Source organism: Myxine glutinosa, chromosome 2 (assembly GCF_964187855.1).
Source record: "Myxine glutinosa chromosome 2, kmMyxGlut1.1, whole genome shotgun sequence".
Lineage (NCBI taxonomy): Eukaryota > Metazoa > Chordata > Myxini > Myxiniformes > Myxinidae > Myxine > Myxine glutinosa.
The window spans coordinates 110,982,851-111,003,432 of record NC_136262.1 but is presented as its reverse complement, the minus strand read 5'-3'; the positions used below and the strand labels follow the sequence as shown (position 1 = coordinate 111,003,432).

At 49.1% G+C, this 20,582-nt stretch overlaps 1 protein-coding gene across 2 annotated transcripts in view; it reads right to left on the bottom strand.

Moving 5' to 3' along the window:
- Positions 1–20,582, bottom strand: part of PHLPP2 (PH domain and leucine rich repeat protein phosphatase 2) — a 147,912-nt gene that overhangs the window by 34,714 nt on the left and 92,616 nt on the right. For both annotated transcript variants that reach the window (XM_068107471.2, XM_068107473.2), the window contains exons 6-7: positions 10,305–10,535; positions 9,998–10,203 (exon numbers count right to left, since the gene is read on the bottom strand). In XM_068107471.2, coding sequence (XP_067963572.1) covers positions 9,998–10,203; positions 10,305–10,535 — 437 coding nt within the window. The remainder of the gene's footprint in view (positions 1–9,997; positions 10,204–10,304; positions 10,536–20,582) is intronic.

Genomic DNA, 20,582 nt, shown 5'->3' with positions numbered 1-20,582 from the left:
GTATGTATGTATGTATGTATGTATGTATATATGCATGTATATATATATATATATATATATATATATATATATATATATATATATATATATATATATATATGTATATGTATATATATATATGTATATATATATATATGTATATATATATATATATATATATATATATATATATATATATATATATATATATATATATATATATATATATATATATATATATATATATATATATATATATATATATATATCGGCAGTTCTGTCACTCAAGCTTTTGGGTCTCACTATCTGCCATGATCATGATCTTTCCTGGGAAAACCACATTTCAAATCTGGCCTCCAAAGCCAGTCGCCGACTGGGCATCCTCCGTCGTGCGAAGTCCTTCCTTGGCACACCTGAGCTCCTCACCACATACAAGGCTTTCATCCGCAGCTCAATGGAATACTGCTCTCCCCTCTGGGCTGGTGCTCCTGCCTCACACCTAGCTCGTCTTCACGCTGTTGAAACCAAAGCATTCAGCATCATTGGAATCTCCCGCGATGAAGCTAACTCCAAGGGCCTCTCACTCACTCACCGCAGGCAGGTTGGTGGTCTTTCCATCTTCTACCGACTCCTCTCTGGCCTTGCCCCCCCCCCGCTCTCTCTGGGCTCTGTCCCGCAAATATTCCTACAGGTCGCACAAGATCTGCCTGCAACCCTCTTATGGTCAAACTGCCAAAATCAAGACTCTCTGCTCACCTTCACTCCTTTATTCCTCTCTTCTCCTGCCTCTGGAACAAACTCCCTCACTCTCTTCAATCCCACTCCACCCTCCAGGTCTTTAAAACTGCTGTTCACCACCATCTCTTATCTTCCCCCATCCAAAACCTTGATCTTTTCTACCCCCGCTAATTTCACCCCAATTCCACTTTTTTGAAATACCAACTTCTGTCCTGGAAGTCCTTGGTGTCCTTGTGTTTTATACTTCTCCCTCCACCCCCCCCCCCCTTCCCACGCCTCCTCCCCCCAAGCCCTCTCCCTTCCACACATCTCCCTGCTCTCAAATGTTGTGTTTGTGTGCTTCCCCTTCTCTCCCCATCTTGTTTTCCACTCCCTCTTTTTGTGCGTTTTGTTTGTCTGGTTGATTTGTTTGTGAAGTAAATGTTAGCTCTTTCACGAGCCTCGATTCAGTATACAAAAAAAAACAAAAAAAAAACAAACAAAAAAAACTATAGGTCAGGTGTCAAATATCCTGAAACGAAATGCTCTGAGGGGTGTCCCTACTCCAATACCGAGGCCAGGACGTCCCCGCAGAACCACAAGGAAGGATGATCGCCGGCTGCACCGGTTAGTCTGCAATGGCCATACCAAGTCAGCTAATCGGCTTAGGGCTGAGTGGCAGCAACTGACAAATGTGCCTGTATCCAGAAGGCTAGTCAACCAACGACTGGTTCAAGCAGGCTATCGTGCCAGGCGTCCCCTGAGAAAGCCACGCCTGACCAGACAACACCGCCAGCGCCGATTGCAGTGGGCCAGAGAGCACCGTCAATGGCAGCCAGGACACTGGAATCACATGATCTTCTGTGACGAGTCTAGATTTCTGGTCTATCGTCAGGATGGCCACGTGCGAGTGCGCAGGCAAGTGCATGAAGCCTACAACAGAGATTGTATAGTGCCAAGAGTCCAAGCTGGAGGTGGTGGGGTGACCGTTTGGGCTGCTTTTCATGCAGGGGGAAAAACTGACCTGGTTGTTCTGAATGGAAACCTGAACCAGTTCAAGTACAGGGCCATTCTGGAAGAAACATTGCTTCCATTTGCTCGTGCAGCCTTTCGAGGAAACTTTGTCTTCCAAGATGACAATGCACGGCCTCATCGTGCTCGCATCATCCAACACTTTCTTGCTGACCGTGGTGTAGAGCATATGGAGTGGCCTGCCATGTCCCCGGATATGAATCAGATAGAGAACTTGTGGGCAGAATTAACGCGTCAAATCGACAACTTGGACCAGCAGCCGACCTCTGTGCGTGAATTGCAGCAGACTATTGTCACTGCATGGCAAGCGATTCCTGTCCAAACCTTGGCAAATCTCGTGAACAGCATGCCTCAACATGTACGTGCTCTCCTGAATGCTCGTGGGGGTTACACGAAGTACTGAACTGTAATTTTACTGTCCGTAATCCCAGTCGTAATTTAACTTTTGTTTTTGTTCAAAAAAAATTTGGCTAATGTGCAAAATAAAGAGATACTTCTGGAAAACGTACAGAAGTTTAACACAGTACTGTCCGTGAATTGAGTTTGATATCAGTTTACATCACTTTCAAGGATCAATTTATTTGTTTCGAAATGTCAAATGTGGTTTTAGTTTCTTTTAAAGGTCACATTAACAAAATCTAGAATAATTTCAACATAATTCCAATGAACTTTTGGTTCTAAGACATCTTGAAAAGTAAGTTCACCCCCACAAAAAAAATATTCCATATTAAATGCCAAGTCTGTATGTATATATATATATATATATATATATATATATATATATATATATATATATATATATATATATATATATATATATATATATATATATATATATATATATATAGTTATGGATTTGAGAATTGTGTTTTTTTTATTGTAATTGTAAAATATCACCCTCCTTCCTCCATTTGTTGTGTATAAAGGTCAAAGGTCGTTCCCGTTAGTTATTCCATATACCACACGTAGCCAATCATAGATTTCCTCCTTGTTCAGTAGTTATCTCCTTATTATGTGTATTAGATTAAGGCTGTGTCTTCCATTAATTAACACTCCATTGCACCGAAGTGGAATAAGGTAGATTCCCTGCACAACCCCACTTTCGTCAATTGCCAACTGCACTGGGCGGTTTGCTGCATTCTGCCGCTGCTGTGGGGTTGTGGTTGTTTTCACCCCAAACTCCATTGAGCACGAGGTCATCTCGGAGCGGAAGGTGGGAGGAGTCAGCCCAGTGCCAGGAACAAGGCGTGGCCTTGCCAACGCCTCCTCTGGGGGCGGGATCGGTGGGCCCTCGCGGCCAATCATGGGCGAGGCGAGCTCGCCGATGGGCGTGTCCTGGAGGCCGGCGGCTTGATCGCCCCAGGGGCAATAAAAACGCGCGCGGAAGCCTTTGGGGGTTAGCTCAGACAGGGAGAGAGAGAGAGACGCGGCAGAAGCAGTACCACGCAGCTTTGACTCCACCAGGCAGCGTTGGCTCCACCAGGCAGCGTTGGCTCCACCAGGCAGCTTCGACCCGTTACCCAGCGGGAACCAGGATCGGTGGCATCGGTGGCCGTCGAGGTCCAGCCCGGCGTCCCGTGCGGGATCAAGCCCGAACCATCTGCCCCAGCTGAACCTTCCTCCCTCCTTCCAGTCCTTCAGTCCTGCCATTCCATCCTTCTGTGTACGTGAGTTTGTTCTGTGTGTCTTGTCCTGGGGTATAAGTAAGACTGTTTATAGATAAGTTCACTTCCGTTTCCGGTCTTGCTGGCGAGGGTTCGTTTATTCTCAGCTCTCCATGCTATCCATCGAAATCGAAGTTAAGTAATTGTTCCCATTTGTATTTTCGTTATAACTATTTATTTTATGGTGTATATATTGTCTCCCGACGAAGATTTTCGGTGCAAATCTTTCATACCTGTATTGAAAATCGTGTTAATTCGGGTCGTGTTTTGAGGCCTTGTAGTTGTACAGTGAATACTGTACAACCTTGAGGCTTTGTTTTTCTCTCAGCGGTCCGTGTTTTTGTGATCCAATAACTTTCGTTCTCTGTTTTCCCAATCTTTTCACCCCATAGCCCTCTTCCTTGTGTAAATCACAACTCAAAAAAATCCAAAAAAAAACATTTCCTTCTCTGTTCTCATTCGTTTATTCATTCTTATTCGTTCGTTCGTTCGTTCTTTGACCACGTGTTTCTCCCCCATTTCCCCAGATAGATTGTCAAATTTCAACTCGTTATTTTATCGTCCATGCGTTATTGTTTTGATTATAGTTACTTTTGGTTTGAATTTCCTGTAACTTGTAATTATTTAATCGTGTTCTGCTCCTCGTGTGCGGCCTTGTAGTTGTACCCCCGTCGGTGTTTGTTATCTTAATCGTGTTTTGCTTGGCTCTTAGTTTTTTTCCCTTCTACCCCGAACATAATACTCTGTCTAACGTTCTAAATCCCCACCTCCCCCCCCCCCACCCCCAAAAACCAAACAAACAAACAAAAAAACCAAAAACATTTATTTTCCTTTCTCCACGTGTACTGTTGACTCATCCTGTATTTTCTGTCCAGGTGTGCTGTTCGCCCCGCCCCCATTAACTCCTTGCCATCCACCGTTTGCCCTTCACGTGACTCGTGGTGGTCCCTCTGGGCTCTCCCCCCGTTGGTATTTTTGTGCACATAAGATTGTTCACGGTTCTGTTTAAATATTATTTAAATATGTATAACCTTTCCCCTTCAGTGTTTTACTCAGTGGTATTTTACAACACGCTGTTTTTCTTCCTATTTAAAAGGCTTTTCTCAATTTCCTCTCCAACTCATTCCACCTCAAAAAAAAGAAATTCAATATCTTATACGTCTCCCTCACTACATGGTCTAAATTCACATTCATTCCATCCCTCCTCCATCATTCTGAACCGGATTGCTAACTTGAAAATCACAACAAACCCAATTTGTTTTCAATGTTCGTCTTTCATTAATCATCCACTTTCTAAACTCCCCTCTTGCCCCTCCCATCCAAATCCCTCCCCTTGCACCTACACTCCTAAACTCCCCCCTTGCCCCACCACTCTTAAACTCCCCCCCTACCCCTCCACTCCTGAACTCCCCCCTTGCCCTTCCACTCCTGAACTCCCCCCTTGCCCTTCCCCTCCTAAACTCCCCCCTCACTCCTCCCCTTCAAAACTCCCCCCCAACCCCTCCCATTCAAATCTCCCCCCATACCATTCCTCTCCAATTCTCCCTCCTCCCCCCTCCTCCTCAAAGCTGCCTCCTCCCCACTTCGTCTCCCTTCTATCTCATACCTCCACCCCCCCCAACCTTCTTCTTTCCTCTGCCCCCCCCCTCAAACAACCCCTCTCTGTGCCTCATCCCTTCACCTTCAAACCTTTCATCCTCCTCATCCTTCCCATTCTTGGAACTCTTCTGCAATCGCTGACACACTAACAACTGCTCTCCCTACCTCCCCGTCTCATCCTTCATCTTACCCTACTCCTCCCCTCCCCTGTGCTGTACCCGATGCTCCCCCTCTCTCTTCATTAACGGTATGGACCTCAAACATCCGGGGCCTTCGCTCAAACCTGACTGATCTCTCCATACAGGTTGCTTCTGACAATCCAGACTTGATCTGCTTAACAGAGACTTTCCTCCTTCAAGATGTCTCTGATTCCTTAATATCTCTTCCTGGTTACTCCCTCCTCCGGTATGATAGACCTGAGCCTCGGCCTGGTGGTGGGGTGGCTATCTTTATCAAAAACTCTCTTCCTCACTCTCCTTGCACTGCCCTCTCTCCTCCTCACCCCCAGGAGTACCTCTGGCTACGGCTTCCTCTCCGCTCCCACCTTTTGTTCATATGTGTTCTGTACCGTCCCCCAAACAGTGATGACTCCATCTACATTTCACTGTCTGACAACATGGACCAACTTCTATCCACTCATCCCAACTCTCTCTTCCTCATATGTGGTGACTTCAATTGTCATCATGCCACCTGGTTGGGTGTGGGTTCCTCTCTCACCAGTCATGGCACCTCAGCAAAGGACTTCTGTGACTCACTGGGATTGACACAATCTGTCAATTTCCCGACCCGGATCTCAGCCAATGGAGTATCTTCTCTTCTAGACTTGGTTATGACTAACTTCCCTGCTAATGTCTGCTGCTCTTCTTCTGCTCCAATCGGTTCTTCTGATCATGTGCTTGTCAAAGTGGACATCTCTCTGGCCATTCTCAGAGAGCCTCCTCAGCGTCGACGAGTCTGGCATTTCACTCAGGCCGACTGGGACGGTCTTCAAGCAGCCATCAATCGTCTGGATTGGTCTCCCATCTCCACTGCCTCTGACATCAATTCTTCCTGGGAATTCTTCCAAAGCAAACTGATCTCTCTCATGCACAGATTTATCCCATCTCGCCTTCAGTTGTCTTACCCTTCCTCCCGTCCATGGTACACTGAATCTTGTGGTGAGGCAGTTGCCCTGAAACAACTTGCCTTTGCCTCTTGGAAGGCTAATCCAACTGAAGGAAATCTCAGTTCCTTCCACCAAGCTCGGAACAAGTGTGTGTCTACCCTCAGGAGTGCCAGGAAGCACTATCTCTCCTCACTCAAGAATGAACTCTCAAACCTGTCTCCTTCCTCCAAATCCTGGTGGCGTCTGGTCAAATCCGTTTCTGGTGTTTGTTCCCCCTCCATCCCCTCCCTTACCTCAAATGGCCACACAGTTGACATCGCACGTGACAAAGCCGAATGCCTCAACTCTGTGTTTGCCTCAAAATCCTTAGTCCCAAACCCATCTCTCTCTGTTCCCACCTTTCCCAGTCGAACCAAACTGCTCCTGGACTCTGTGACCTTCTCTCCTGACAAGGTGGAGGAGTTTTTGTCAAACCTCGACTCTGATTCTGCAACTGGACCAGATGGCATCAGCCCACGGGTCCTAAAATCCTGCTCTGCTGCTCTATCTCACCCTCTCTCTGTTCTTTTCACCCTATCCTTTGCTCAAGGTCATCTGCCAGCATCCTGGAAATCAGCAAACATTACCGCTTTACACAAAAAAGGTGCAAAAACAGATCCTTGCAACTACAGACCAATCAGCCTGCTCCCAATTATCAGCAAAGTCATGGAATCCATCATTGCTTCGGATATGAAATCTTTCCTCTTCTCCAATGGCTTGATCTCTGATCATCAATTTGGTTTCAGACCAGGTCACTCTACTCTGGACATGCTGCTTCTGCTGTCTCAACAATGGATGGAGGTCCTCAATGCCAAACAGGAAATCAGAGCTGTCTCCCTTGACATATCACGTGCCTTCGATACGGTCTGGCACCCAACTCTGCTCACCAAACTCTCCTCCTATGGTATCCATGGAAATCTCCATGCATGGCTTGTGGACTTCCTCTCTGGTCGTAGTCAACGTGTGGCCCTGAATGGATTTCTCTCATCTCCCCTTCCCGTTCAGGCTGGAGTTCCCCAAGGCAGTGTGCTGGGCCCTGTGCTTTTTCTGGTCTTTATCAATGATCTCTCCGACTCTCTGGAAAATCCTCTGTATCTCTTTGCTGATGACTCCACTCTCTGCCGCTCCATTCCTCTTCCCTCAGATCGGCAGTCTGCAGCCTCCTCACTCTCTGAAGACCTGGACAAAATCACAGACTGGTCAAACATGTGGAACATGTCTTTCAATCCTGACAAATCTCACACTCTTACTATGTCTCTCCGAAAAGATCGACTGGACAACCCTCCCATCTACTTTCTCAACAATCCTCTCCAAGAAGTTCTGTCGCTCAAGCTTTTGGGTCTCACCATCTGCCATGATCTTTCTTGGGAAAACCACATTTCCAAGCTGGCCTCCAAAGCCAGTCGCCGACTGGGCATCCTCCGTCGTGCGAAGTCCTTCCTAGGCACACCTGAGCTCCTCACCACATACAAGGCTTTCATCCGCAGCTCAATGGAATACTGTTCTCCCCTATGGGCTGGTGCTCCTGCTTCACACCTGGCTCGGCTTCATGCTGTTGAATCCAAAGCTTTCAGAATCATTGGAATCTCCCGCGATGAAGCTATCTCTGAGGGCCTTTCACTCACTCACCGCAGGCAGGTAGGTGGTCTTTCTGTCTTCTACCGACTCCTCTCCGGCCTTGCTCCCCCAGCTCTCTCTGTGCTCTGTCCCCCAAATATTCCTACAGGTCGCACAAGATCTGCCAGCCACCCTCTGATGGTTAAACTGCCGAAATCTCGGCTCTCTGCTCACCTTCACTCTTTCATTCCTCTTTTCTCCCGCCTCTGGAACAAACTCCCACACTCACTTCAATCACACTCCTCCCTCCAGGTCTTCAAAACAGCTGTTCACCACCATCTCTTATCTTCCCCCATCCAAAACCTTGATCTTTTCTACCCCCACTAATTCACCCCAGATCCACCTTGTTTGAAATTCCAACTTCTTTCCTGGAAGTCTTGGCAGTGTCCATATGTTTTATACCTCTGCCACCCCCCCCCCCCTTCCCATGCCTCCCCCCCAAAGCCCTCTCCCTCCCACAGTTCTCTCGATGTCTCCATGTCTCTCGGTCCCTGCTCTCAAATGTTGTGTTTGTGTCCTTCCCCCTCTCTCCCCATCTTGTCTACCGCTCCCGATGTTATTTGTTTTGTGTGTCTGTTTGTCTTTCTGTGTGATTAATGTTCGCTCTTTCACGAGCCTCGATCTTGTATACAAAAAAAAAAAAAAAAAAAAAAAAAAAAAAAAAGCTAATAATTGCACTGTGTCTCCTTCCATTCTTTCTGTCTTTATTTTATTATCCTTCCTTCTTCCTTGGTTTCTTTTGGTTGTAAATAGTAGTAATAAATCATATTCGTATTTCCTACCTTTTGTCTTCTTCTTCTTCTTCACATCCGTCGTCTTTGTCTTTTCCCCATTGAATACCTGTGGCACGATTTGGCCAACGTTCAGGAATCGGGTCTAGTCATTGTTAATAGTTCGTGCCGCGGTTGCTAAAACCGCTCGGCAATTAACATCTGTCCGCGGTACGAACGGGGCTGTGCCACCGGCCTTTCCGGGGGTCGCTGTACAGCGTCAGGGACCACGTCGGTCAGTTATAGAAGAGGGGATTAATCCCCCCTCTAAGGGGATCCGAGGCCGACGTTGGGTTACGCAACAATATATATATATATATACATATATATAATTATATATATATATATATATATATATATATATATATATATATATATATATATATATATATATATATATATCGGGAGATTAAATCAGACGCGGACGTAGCTTCAGGACTTCGATCTTTAATTTGACAAGCTTTCGACCAACAAAGGTCTTCTTCTGAGTCGGCCTCAAGTTCAACGGAAGTGAAGCGCACCTTCACTTCCTTCAGGTGCTTCACTTCACTTCCGTTTCTGACCTGAGTGAAGTGAAGTGAAGGTGCCTAATACGTACCTGAGACACTTTGATCAAAAGAAAGAAGAGAAGGGGAAGGGGAGGGCGAGAAATTTTTTTTTTTTGATCTTACTCTAAGTGTGCTGTTGTATATTTTTTGGCAATTCACCATCTAAAAAGGCTGTGATGAATATCCCATTAACACTCCCCCTCCTTGCTCCCCAAATTTATAGCTAGGCCGGTATCTATACACCACCTAATTTTATTGTTTCCCCATTATTAACAACCGTTTTTTGTTAAAGCAATTACACAAAGAGCACTACTGTCATTAAGCCAATATGATATCACTGACAGCCAGAGTAGCAACTGTTTGACACAACCCGTGTTTCAGGTAACTCCTATTTGATACCTGAAAAGGTTCTGTACATAGAAAGCCTTCATGTGAATTCAAGTCAGGTCAGGTAGAATCGTCTGTATTCTTGCTAGCTTGAATTTTGAGCATGTTCCGATACAGCACCACAAATTTGGACAGAGTTTATTGAGAATTATTTTAAAAAGATGAGACAAACAGCCACCAAGCTCGGGGGTAGTGGCATCACTTCTACGGGCACTCTGGGTACCCACAACGTCACACGTGGGTGCACTCAGTGGTGCATTTCCTAAGGAGGTGTTTCCTGCTCCCCATGGATGCCAACTTATGGTGACTGTCCATTTTGAAGCCAAAATCGAATCAGTTCATGTTTAAATGAAAGGTCATACTTGGACTAGTACGAAGTTCGGTCAAAATCCCTTCAGCGGTTCAAGTTATCACTGTAACGAAAATCTGCTAAGCACACACGGACAACATGAAAAAATGCCAACAGCGCCTTCGAGTTGCGGCATTTGATGACTTGTAGATTTTATTTTCCCTTTGTATCAGGACACATGGTGGACTCACGGTTTCCAGAAGCTTGAAGTGTGCGCAGAGTTTGACCAACCAAAGAAAGAGATGTTAGACGATTACGGTCACAGCGCAAGGTCTCCAGGCCGACCATACACTGCAGATCTAAGTCACCAGAAAGCTGTCCCTCTCGCAGGTCTAACTGGGTCACGTGGGCAAGGTTAATGGAACTGCATGCCTCCAATGACGACAAATGATTCATGCTGCAGGGAGAAAAAAAAAACCCCGTCATTTGTGAGGTTTTAGAAAGGCCAATTTTGACCGAGTAAATCGAATAACAGAATAATGCTCAGTCTCTCCATACCGCAGCTCCACATGCTTGAGGAGTGGGAGTTTAGCGAGGCAGACGAGTGGTAATGCAGAGAGAAGATTTCCTGTGAGGCAGAGCCTGGTGATCGCTGGCAGGCACGTGCATATAGCGGGGAAACTCCGAAGTGAGTTGAAAGCCAGGCCGATGTAGGAAAGGGCCTGCAGCGAACTCAGCTGCTTTGGCAAACAGGTCAAATGGTTCCCATCCAAGATCAAGCTCTGCACACTGGAACAAATGAAAAAAAAAAAAAAAAAAAAATAAAGAAGAGGAAGAGGAGGGGGGGGGGGGGAAATTATGAAGGCAAAATTTTAGACGAGAATCACAAACTGAATGGTTCTCAGTCTATGCCAGTGTTCATAAAGTCAGCATAATTACATGCATTTATACATGTCATTACTTTTAATGCAGATATATGGCTGGCAAGATTGTCTTGAGGCAAGCACACTCACATCTAAGCTGTCTAGCCTGGGTTTGAATCCTGGTACAACTACAAACTGTCATCCTGGTGTTTCACAGGCAGGGCAATTCATCAATGTGTGTGCCGTCCCTCGGATGGACGGTAAAGGGGCGCCCCGTCTGCCGGCATTTGTTTGCCGTACATTAAAGATCCCACTGTGTCCTTCGTGAAGAGCAGGCGAGCTATTGCTGGCACCCTGAACAAATTACAAATTCCTGCTGTAACCAGCAGAGGGCATTAGTGGCACAGTAACGCCCTCAGCCAATGACGCTACTCCGCAGCTCTGTGTTGCATACGGACAGATAAGAATACAGATAAAGGAGACTCATGTTAAGCCTAATGTTAAATATTCCAGACAACATATATTCATATGAAGTGAAGGTTATAAATAGTCAGGGCCCTTAGGGATATTTTGGTTCAAATTCTTCCAAAAGCATCAAATTTGGCGCAGATGTTGCCCATGCCATACTCTTTCGATTTTTGACGGGCGCCAAGGGCGGTATGATCCGGGGACCATACCGGTCCATCCCGCCATGTCACCTGACCTATGACGTCATAATTAGGATATGCATCCAATCACATGGCGTACTATAAGTGGTCAAAGTTCAAAATGAATCGATCGAAAAATGAAAACAAAGATCCATTTTTAAGGTTTTCATAAAATCCAATATGGCCGCCAGGTCACATGACCTATGACGTCATATTTATGACATGTATACAATCATGTATACATGAACCCGGATCATGATCGCACAAACATTAAACAAGGATATGGCATACAGTTCATAAAACATCAAAATCCGTACCTTTGTAATTCGACTGATGAACTGCATATGCCTGAAAATGAGGAAATAAACATGTACATATTTCCTCTGTCAAAAATAAGGTCAGAGTTCGATTACCCAACCCAGAAACATAAAATGATGAACCTCGCGTAAATCTTGACAAAAAACTAAAAAACCGACATGTTTGACTCAAAAATGACCTTTAAGATGACCTTGAAGGTTCACCTTGACCTCGAATCATCAAAATAACATCATAATTGGATTCCTCGACCTCAAAAACCCCTGAAAACTGGTATCATACATGATTCCAACCCTTTTGGTTATTTAACTGATTTTCCTCTAATCCGGGTGGCGGCCATTTAGTATTTCGCCAATATGGGGCCACCGGGGGGGGGGGGGGGGGGCGTCAAAAATCGAAAGAGTATGGCATGGGCAACATCTGGGCCAAATTTGGTGCTTTTGGAAGAATTTGAACCAAACGGCCCCAAAATATCCCTAAGGGCCCTGACTAAAATACTATTATGAATTTGAGAATGGTGTTTTTTTTTGTGTTGTAAAATATCACCCTCCTTCCTCCAGTTGTTGTGTATAAAGGTCAAAGGGCGTCCCTTAGTTAGGTCATATACAATCACGTTAGCCAATCATAGATTTCCTCCTTGTTGGAAGTTATTTCCTTATTCTGTGTATTAGGTTAAGGCTTTGTCTTCCATTAATAAACACTCCATTGCACCGAATTCAAATAGAGTAGATTCCCTTTCATTCCCATTCCAAAAGCCTTTATTACCAACTGCATTTGCCTCCATTGAGCACGCGGTCCGGCTCGGAGAGGAAAGGCGTGTCTCCACCTCGTCATCGGAGGGTGGGGCCAGGAGAGCCCCTACAACCACCAAGCATGAGGGGTTTGGCTTGAGAGGGCGGAGGAAGAGCGATCGGGGAGGTTCGTAAAGGTTAGAGGGTGGGGCTTATTATAACCCGCGGGAGACGCCCCCACCTCAGATGCGCTGGAGACGAGCTACGGAGAGAGTCCTGAGAGCAAGAGATGAGAGTCCTGAGAGCAAGAGTTGAGAGAGAGTCCTGAGAGCAAGCAGGAGCAGTACCACGCAGCTTTGACTCCACCAGGCCGCGTTGGCTCCACCAGGCAGCTCCGACCCGTACCCCGCGGGAATCAGGATCGGTGGCATCGGTGGCCGTCGCGGTCCAGCCCGACGTCCCGTGCGGGGTCAAGCTCCAGCAGCTCCGTGCCTTCCTCTCCCTCCAGCCATCCACCTCCTGCCATTCCTGTCATCATCCCCCATGTAAGTGTGCTTGTAGTCTGTCTTTTGTCTTGTCATGGGGTATAAGTTAAGCCTGTTTAGTTAAGCTAGAGTTTCACTGTGTCCTTCTGGTCCGTCCTCTTTCTGCATTATTTTATTATCCTTCCTTCTTCCTTGGTTTCTTTTGGTTGAAAATAGTAGTAATAAATTATATTCGTATTTACTACTTCTGTCTTCCTCTTCTTCACATCCGTCTTTGTCTTTCCAAATTGAATACCTGTGGCACGATTTGGCCAACGTTCAGGATCGGGTTAGTCTTTGTTAACGGTTCGTGCCGCGGCTGCCATCCGCTCGGCAAATTAACATCTTATCCGCGGTCGCGAACGAAGCTGCTCACCTGCCTCTGGAGGGAGCTTGCGCAGCTTCAGGGACCACGTCGGTCAGTCACAAACGAGGGGACTAATCCCCCCTCTAGAAGGGATACCGAGGCCGACGTTGGGTTCCGTAACAATACATAATTACATTAATGAACAGGATTATAAATAATTAAATTTATATATGTGGGAAAATTACATGCCCAGACCAGGAATCGAACCCAGGTCCTCTGGTGAATCGTACCAGTGTTCTGGCATTTGCGGGTTTCAGGAGGTGGGACGGAGTCCTCCCAGGACCCAAAGAATCCAACTCTTCTTCAGTAAGGGATCACGGTTCATGGACCAAACTGTTCAAAATTTCAGAGTTTTATTCCAAGTCCTGTTTTCAGGATCGTCACCAAACCCCAGATTGCCTCCAGTTGTAGTTCATTTGTGGTAATATTCTCGGGGATGGGATTTAAAACCTCAGTGAAGTTCTTCTTCATTATGCCTGTTGCTCCAATTATCACTGGTAAAATTTTGATGCTCTTCAGCAACCAAGATCTCTTGACCTCGTTTTTGAGGTCCTGATATTTGGTCATTTTCTTGATTTCTGCGTTGTTTAGGTCAAAATCGCTGCGTACTATATATATATATATATTGTAGTGCGGTGCTATGCGCACGACTTGTTTTGCCAATAAAGGAAGCAACAACGATGTAACCACAAGTGTCTTTATTCCACGGATCAAACTATAGCACTACTGTGCTCGGGGCTGTGAGCCCCGTGTATATCCCGAGGCCACGGGCCTACCCCTCGGGCGTGGCCGACACCCTCCTGGTGCGGCGGAATGATGTCATCGCGCCAGCGAGCCATCGTGTCCGCCACACGCGACCCCCCCAGAATTCCCGCGCACCTGAAGGGTCAGTTTGCGGGGCAAACGGATGACCCGGCCGAAGCGCCCTCTGGCGGCGTCTGGGATGCCGGGATGCCCCTGGGATGGGTGCGGGGGCCGGTGGGCGGCGTGCCGGCGGGGTTGGGCGGTGCCGGGGGTCCGCCCGCCGGGGGGCGGCCCCGACGCGGGGGCTGAGCCACTGGCGGGGGGTGGTCCACGTTGAGGTGGGCCGGTTTGAGGCGGTCCACGGACACGCAGTCAGGAGTACCGCCGATGTCCAAGGTGAAGTGCTTCGCCCCGGTCTCCAGCACGCGGAAGGGCCCGTCGTACGGGGGCCGCAGCGGGGTCCACTGGGGCGTCGTGTCGGACGAACACGTACTCCGCCGTACGAAGCTGCGGGGGCGACGTGCGTTGGCGGGCGCCCGTTGGTGCGCCATCGGCACCGGGGCAAACCTCTGGGCGGTCTCCAACAGCGCGGAGCGCTGCTGCGCCGTGGACCATGGTGCCGTGGAGTCAGGGAGGAACTCGCCTAGCACCCGCAACGGTTGTCCGAAGACCAACTCCGCCGCGGATGCGCGCAGGTCGTCCTTGGGCGCCGTCCGGAGGCCCAGCAGGACCCAGGGGAGCCTGTCGACCCAGCCGCCGTCGCGGAGGGTGGCCCGGAGCGCGGCCTTTAAGGAGCGGTGGAAACGCTCGCACAGGCCGTTGGCCTGGGGATGATAGGCCGTGGTACGGTGGCAACTGGACACCGAGCCCCGCGCGACCGCCCCCCAGAGCTCTGAGGTGAACTGGGGGCCGCGGTCGGAAGAGATGTCCGAGGGGGCGCCGAACCGGGCAACCCAGGTGGCGATGAACGCCTGCGCGACGTCCGCCGCCATCGTCGCAGCCAAAGGCACGGCCTCCGGCCACCGGGTGGTGCGGTCCACCATGGTGAGGACATGGGTGAAACCCCGCGAGGGGGGCAGAGGTCCCACCAAGTCCACGTGAACGTGGTCGAACCGACGTTCGGGCACCGTAAACGGGGCCAGCGGGGCCCGTTGTGGCGATGACCTTCGTGCGCTGGCACGCGAGGCACGTCTTGGTCCAATCGCGGACGACCTTCCGGAGGCCATGCCAGACGAACTTGTCGGCGACCAGCCTCTGGGAGGCCTTCGTGCCCGGGTGGGACAGGCCGTGGATGGCGTCAAAAACCCGGCGCTGCCAGCCCGCGGGCACGATGGGGCGAGGCCGCCCGAGGGAGACGTCGCACAAGAGGGCTGTGCCCGCGCCGTCGAACGGCACCTCGTGACGCGGAGGCCCGTGACGGCGGTCCGCAAGGCCCTGGACGTCGGGGTCGGTGGTCTGGTCCGCCGCCATCCGGGCATAGTCGATGCCGAGGTGGACCGCGTGGGCGACGGACAGGGAAAGGCAATCCGCCACCGGGCTGTCCTTCCCCGCAACGTGCCGGATGTCCGTCGTGTACTCGGACACGGCCGAGGGGTGACGCTGCTGCCGGGCCGACCACGGCTCGGCAACCTTGGCCATCGCGAAGACCAGGGGCTTGTGGTCGACGAAGGCCGTGAACGAACGGCCCTCGAGCAGATGGCGAAAGTGCCTGACCGCCAGGTGAAGCCCGAGCAACTCGCGGTTGAAGGTACTGTACCGGCGTTCGTGCGGGCGAAGCTGCCGGCTGAAAAACGCCAGCGGTTGCCAAGCTCCACGCACCCATTGCTCGTGCACCGCGCCCACCGCGCAGTCCGACGCGTCGGTGGTGAGGGCGATCGGTGCTTCGGGCGCCGGGTGCGCGAGCAATGGTGGCGTTAACCAGGGCGAGCTTCGCGCCCGCGAACGCCGCGTCCATCTGCTCGGTCCAAACGACGTCACCTTTGCCCGGCTTCCCCCGGAGAGCCTCGTGCAGGGGGCACAGGAGCTGGGCGATGCGGGGCAGGAAACGGTGGTAAAAGTTTACCATGCCCAGGAACTCCTGGAGCCCCCTGATCGTGCGGGGGCGCGGAAACCCCTTGACCGCCTCCACCTCTGCTGGTAAGGGGATGGCCCCGTGCCTGGTGACGCGGTGCCCCAAAAAGTCGATCTCGGCGACGCCGAACCAGCACTTGGCGGGGTTCACGATCAGGCCATACTGGCCCAGGCGTTCGAAGAGCGTGCGGAGATGGCGGAGGTGCTCTTCACGGGACGCGCTTGCGATGAGGATGTCGTCCAGGTAGACATAGACGAAATCCAGGTCGCGCAAGACGCTGTCCATCAGACGTTGGAATGCCTGAGCTGCATTCTTCAAACCGAAGGGCATCCGAAGGAACTCGAAAAGGCCGAATGGCGTAATGACGGCCGTCTTCGGGATGTCTTCCGGCCTGACGGGGACCTGGTGGTAGCCGCGTATGAGGTTCCACCTTAGAGAAGCAGGACATGTTCGCCAACCGGGCGGAAAAGTCCTGGATGTGAGGGCCGAGTAACGGTCGGGGGTGGTGGCATCGTTGAGGCGGCGGTAGTCCCCGCACGGCCGCCATCCCCGCCAGGCTTCGGCACGATGTGTAGCGGCGACGCCCAAGCACTCTTGGAGCGCCGCACGATGCCCAGCCGCTCCAGCGTAGCGAACTCCGCTCTCGCCACCGCCGAGCTTCGTCGGTTCGAGGCGGCGGGCCCGGGCGTAGACCGGTGGCCCGACGGTGGGTATGTGATGTTCCACCCCGTGCTTTACGGCCACTGCCGAGAAGGTGGGCCGCGTGAGGGCCGGGAAACTGGCGAGGAGGCGGGTGAACTCGTCCGTTGCCGGGATGCGTACAAACCAACCTCGCCGGGACCGAACCGCTCAAGCAAGCCGCTTGGCGAGCCGCTCGGTGAGCCGCTCAGTGAGCCGCTCAACGAGCTGCTCAGCGCGCAAGCACGCGAGCTGAACGATTTCAGCCTGGGACGAGGCGTCTGTTCTTTACGTCTACCAACAACCCGTTTGCACAGAGGAAGTCCGTACCGAGCAATGCCATGGGCACTCCGGGCGGTTACGAACGACCACTTGAAGCGTTGCCCTCCGACCGCAGGGAGAGGCAGCGCTTCCCGAACGTGCGTATGGTGTTCCGTTGGCTGCAAAAAACGCGGGGCCCCGGCCACGGTTCGCTTGTCGGACGTAGAGGCGAGGGATAACGCTCACCTGTGCACCGTGTCGCCATAGGAAACGGCGGCCCGGACAAGGTGTCCGTTATAAAAAGAAGCCTGCCGGAATGGCCGACGCTCAGGGCCGCTACCGGGCGCCGGCTTGGCAGTTTCCCGACTTGCCGAACGAGCACGGCGGGCGACAACTCCTCGCCTTGTGGCCAAACCTGGCGTGGAAATAGCACCAGGTTTGCGGCGAAGGCGGAGGCCGCGGTTTTCGCGGTGGTGGTGGGCGGGGCATGGCGGCGGCCACGCGGTGTGCATCAGCCTCGAGATCCACGAGGTGTGGTGCATCAGCATCAGCGTCAGGGATCCGCGACGGCCGCACCGAAGCTCACCCGCGTGTCACACGCCGCGAAAAACTTGTCGGCCTCGACCGCCAGCGCGCGGGGCTCCTTTATCGTGGAACCGGCCAACGCGAGGCATACCTGTGCCGGCAGCTGGCATAAAAAGAGCGCCCGGAATAAAAATTCCGGTGCTTTGTCCCCCAGTAGCGACAGCATGTGATCCATTCGGACCGATGGTCGTGTGTCGCCGAGGTCGGGAAGGTCCAGGAGACGGTCGGCCCGTTCGTCCTCTGTGAGGCCGAACGTGGCGATGAGGCGACGCTTGAGCGCCTCGTACCTGTGGTCGGCCGGTGGGTTCCGCAGGACGGACACGACGCGGGCGGCTGTGCCGGGCCCGAGGGCGGCGATGACGTGGAAATAGCGCGTCTCGTCCGCCGTTATGCCACGAAGCCGAAACTGGGCTTCTGCCTGCATAAACCATATCTCCGCCTGAGCTTCCCAAAACTCGGGGAGTTTCACCGCTACCGCGTTGCTGCTCGTCATGGCGCGTTCTGTAGTTCAGCGTCGGCTGAAGTAGTCGAGGTCACCAATGTAGTGCGGTGCTATGCGCACGACTTGTTTTGCCAATAAAGGAAGCAACAACGATGTAACCACAAGTGTCTTTATTCCACGGTTCAAACTATAGCACTACTGTGCTCGGGGCTGTGAGCCCCGTGTATATCCCGAGGCCACGCCTACCCCTCGGGCATGGCCGACACCCTCCTGGTGCGCGGAATGATGTCATCGCGTTAGCGAGCCATCGTGTCCGTCACAATATATATATATATATGTATATATATATATGTGTGTATATATATATATATATATATATATATATATGTGTGTATATATATATATATATATATATATATGTGTGTATATATATATATATATATATATATATATATATATATGTGTGTATATATATATATATATATATATGTGTGTATATATATATATATATATGTATATATATATATATATATATATATATATATATATATATATATATATATATATATATATGTATATATATATATATATATATATATATATATATATATATATATATATATATATATATATATATATATATATATATATATATATATATATATATATATATATATATATATATATATATATATATATATATATATATATATATATATATATATGTGTATATATTGTTACGGCCCGCGGATAAGATGTTGTGTTTGCCGAGCGGATGGCCCCACGGTCGTACAGTTACCCTGACTAACCCGATTCCCGAACGTTGGCCGGATCGCGCCACAGATATTCAATAGGGAAAAGACTAAGGCGACACGGATGTGAAGAAGAAGCAGACAAAAAGGTTGGAAATATGAATATAATTTATTTGCTATTTACAGGCTCAAAAAAACCAAGGAGAAGGAAAGATACGAAAATAATATACAGAAGATTTTAGACACAGTGCAACCTAGCTTATACAAACTTAATTAAATACCCAGGGACAAAACAAACAGAACAAACTCACATACACAAGAAGGATGGAAAGGCAGGAGGTGAATGGCTGGAGGGAGAGGAAAGTCCAAGGGGTCCTGGAGCACGATCGGCGCGTTTGGCAGCCGCCGTTCCTTCGCGGCCCTGCTCATAACCACCGTCCAGGCCCCAAGCGGCTGTTGAGTGTTGTTGCTGCTGTGGCCGCCGCTACTGCTGCTGCTGTGGACGTCGCGTGCTTTGCCAGGACTACAACAGGCTTTGTGCTTCCCTGGATGATGATCTCCTTAATGTTCTCTATGTTCTTTTGCTCACATGCCAGCCTCGGACTCTGTTCGGAAAAGCACCAGCTCAGGAACAAACATCGGTCCACTTGACCAGCCGTTGCTGTGTACCAAGCTTCCTTGGGTGATCTCAATGTGCTCTCGCAGTTGGTTCTCTTACAGTTGGTTCTCTCTGGATGATCTTTTTTACACAACTCAGCAACTACTCCACTCAGCAACTACTCCACTCTACAACGTCCTTGCGCGCGCGCTTTTATAGCGCCTCCGGCGATCAAGCCGCCGGCCTTCAGGACACGCCCATCGGTGTGCTCACCTCGGCCCTGATTGGTCGGCACGGCCCTCTAGCTCCGCCCTTGATGACGATGGGCGGGCACGCCTTTCTTCCCCGACCCGAGCACATGTTCAATGGTGGTTTTGGAGGGGACGTAATTGGCAATCGAGGCTTGGCAATGAAAGTTTTGGGAGTGGGAATGGGGGATGAAAGGAATCTATCTATTTCACTTGGTGCAATGGAGTGTTATCTTAATGGAAGACAAGGCCTTACCCTAATACACATAATAAAGATATAACTATCAAACAGGGGTAAATCTATGATTGGCTGACGTGTATGCTTTATGGACGAATTACGGGAACGCCCTTTGACCTTTATACAACACTGGAGGCAGGAGGGTCCAGAATAAGCAATATTTCATAACAATTTACAATACAATACACTAAAAAAAATTACAATCCTCATATCCGCAACAATATATATTTATATATATATATATATATATATATATATATATATATATATATATATATATATATATATGTATATATATATGTATATATATATATATATATATATATATATATATATATATATATATATATATATATATATATATATATATATATATATATATATATATATATATATATATACAGTGGGACCTCTAAATCCGAATTTAATTCGTTCCAGCGGCAGTTCGGATTGGGAAAAGTTCGGAATTAGAAACTATTTTCCTCATAAGAAATAATGGAAAGTGAATTAATCCGTTCCTGGACCCCAAAAACCCATTATCAAGACACTGTTAACTGCAAATACACATGATTCAAGGTAAAATAAGATGAGTAATTGCCCTAAATATCTAATAATAATAATAATAATAAAAAAGAAATAAATGTACTAACATGAAAATAACTGCATTTACCTTAGTGGAGAGTTCTGATGGTGCATGTGGAAGCTGGAGAGGAGGAAGGAGGGAGAGGGTTTTATTGCTTGGAAGGTGAGGCACCTTCCAAGCTAACATCAG